Source organism: Terrapene carolina, unplaced genomic scaffold (genome assembly GCF_002925995.2).
Source record: "Terrapene carolina triunguis isolate 2854851 unplaced genomic scaffold, T_m_triunguis-2.0 Scaffold130, whole genome shotgun sequence".
Taxonomy (NCBI): domain Eukaryota; kingdom Metazoa; phylum Chordata; order Testudines; family Emydidae; genus Terrapene; species Terrapene triunguis.
The window spans coordinates 2784176-2785650 of NW_020664481.1; the positions used below are offsets into that span (position 1 = coordinate 2784176).

The 1475-nt window shown below is 60.7% G+C and overlaps 1 protein-coding gene across 1 annotated transcript in view; it reads right to left on the reverse strand.

Annotated features, from left to right (window-relative positions):
* Nucleotides 1-306: 306 nt before the first annotated feature.
* SRXN1 (sulfiredoxin 1) overlaps nt 307-1475 on the reverse strand; it is a 1774-nt gene continuing 605 nt past the window's right edge. The window contains exon 2 of the mRNA XM_024200942.3: nt 307-1046. Within this exon, the coding sequence (XP_024056710.2) occupies nt 843-1046 (204 nt within the window). The 3' untranslated portion in view covers nt 307-842. The remainder of the gene's footprint in view (nt 1047-1475) is intronic.

Sequence of the window (1475 nt, forward strand, 5' to 3'; positions counted from 1 at the left end):
ACCGCACACGGACACACCCGTACGCCCCTGGCTCGGCCCGTACCTACTGCTGATGCCTGCAAGTCCGCACAGCTGCACAGGTTCAAGCCTCGGGCATATGCATGCACCTGCGCTGTGTGATTCTTACACAACGGGCAGCGTTCTCTGCCGGCTCCTGGACACGTCGCCACACGGGGACACAATGGATCCCAGTCCGTTTTATTACATAAATAGGTTAAAAGAGTTTCCCCCTGTAATAAAATAAACCCCAAGTCTCCCCCTCCCCCACAGGCCCTCCTTTCCCAGCTGAGCGCTGGGACACCCCTGACCTCCCCTCTGTTCCCTTAATATCTGGGCTCCGGGGTCAGAGCCCAAGCCCTGCGTGGCCTTGCTCCTTGCCCGCCCATTGAGGGTGGGAAGCAAGGCTCCCTCCGGCTTATGGGCGATAGCCACTCCTGCAGCTGCAACCCCGCCCCAGCCCACCTGCAGCCGGGAGCAGTTTCTGCCCAGCCTGCTTCATGGGCCCCGTCAGATCTCAGCCCCTGGGGAGACCAGCAGCAACAGAGACACAGCAAAGAAATGCAGAAAACCGTCCAGGGCTTAGCGCCCGTTGCAAGACAGGTGCCCCTGGCTGCTTCAGCCTGGGACATCCCAGGTGGCAGGTGCAGAGTCCTGGAGTCCGGCAAAGGGCTCCCCCTGCAGGCGAGGTTGGGTGTGGAGGGGTCAAGCAGGCAGCTCCCATTCCTGGGGTTGAGAGCGGGTCTCTGAGATAAGGTATCTGGGCTCCAGGAATCGGGCTGTCTAGCGAACAGCTCCCGCCGCAGGTCTGGTGCGGAAGGTCGGGTCTGACCAGCGAGCAGCTCCTAGCGCAGGTCAGGGGTGGAGGCGCCCAGGTAGGTGCGAAGGTCGCTGATGTTCGATGGGATGATTTTGGCAGGGATGGTCTCCCTGTTCAGCCGCTTGTATGCTGCGTAGCGGTGACACCCCCCGAAGGAATAGAAATAATCCCCCCCTTGGCTGCCTTTGATCCAGAGGATGTCTATGGGGGGCACCTTGTCCGCTTCATCCTGGGGAGCAGAGAGAGAGAGCTTTAGAAACAGGGTCAAACAGCAGCAGGGAGTTAACCCCATCCAACCCATCGGCCAGGGTCTCCAACACCCAGTCGCCCCAGCTGTGAGCTTCCCCGCAGCAGTGCCTGCTCAAGCTACAGGCTGACGTTACATTCCTGGCAGTATTGGTATAACCCCGTGTTGCCAGCACAATCTCAGCATTCCCAGGATGAACGCAGGAAGAGCAGGCACATGCCACTGTGCCTACTGCAGCGCAGCCACTCGGCACAACCCTGGCATCGCTGGCATGGCCACCCCCTGCACAACCTGGGCTTAGCAGGTGGCCCCGTTCGCAGCATCGCCAGCAAAGCGCTGCCATCGCTGATACAATCCCAGCATCGCTCAGTGTCCCCATCCGAGCATCGCTCAGTGCCCCCATCCCAGCAT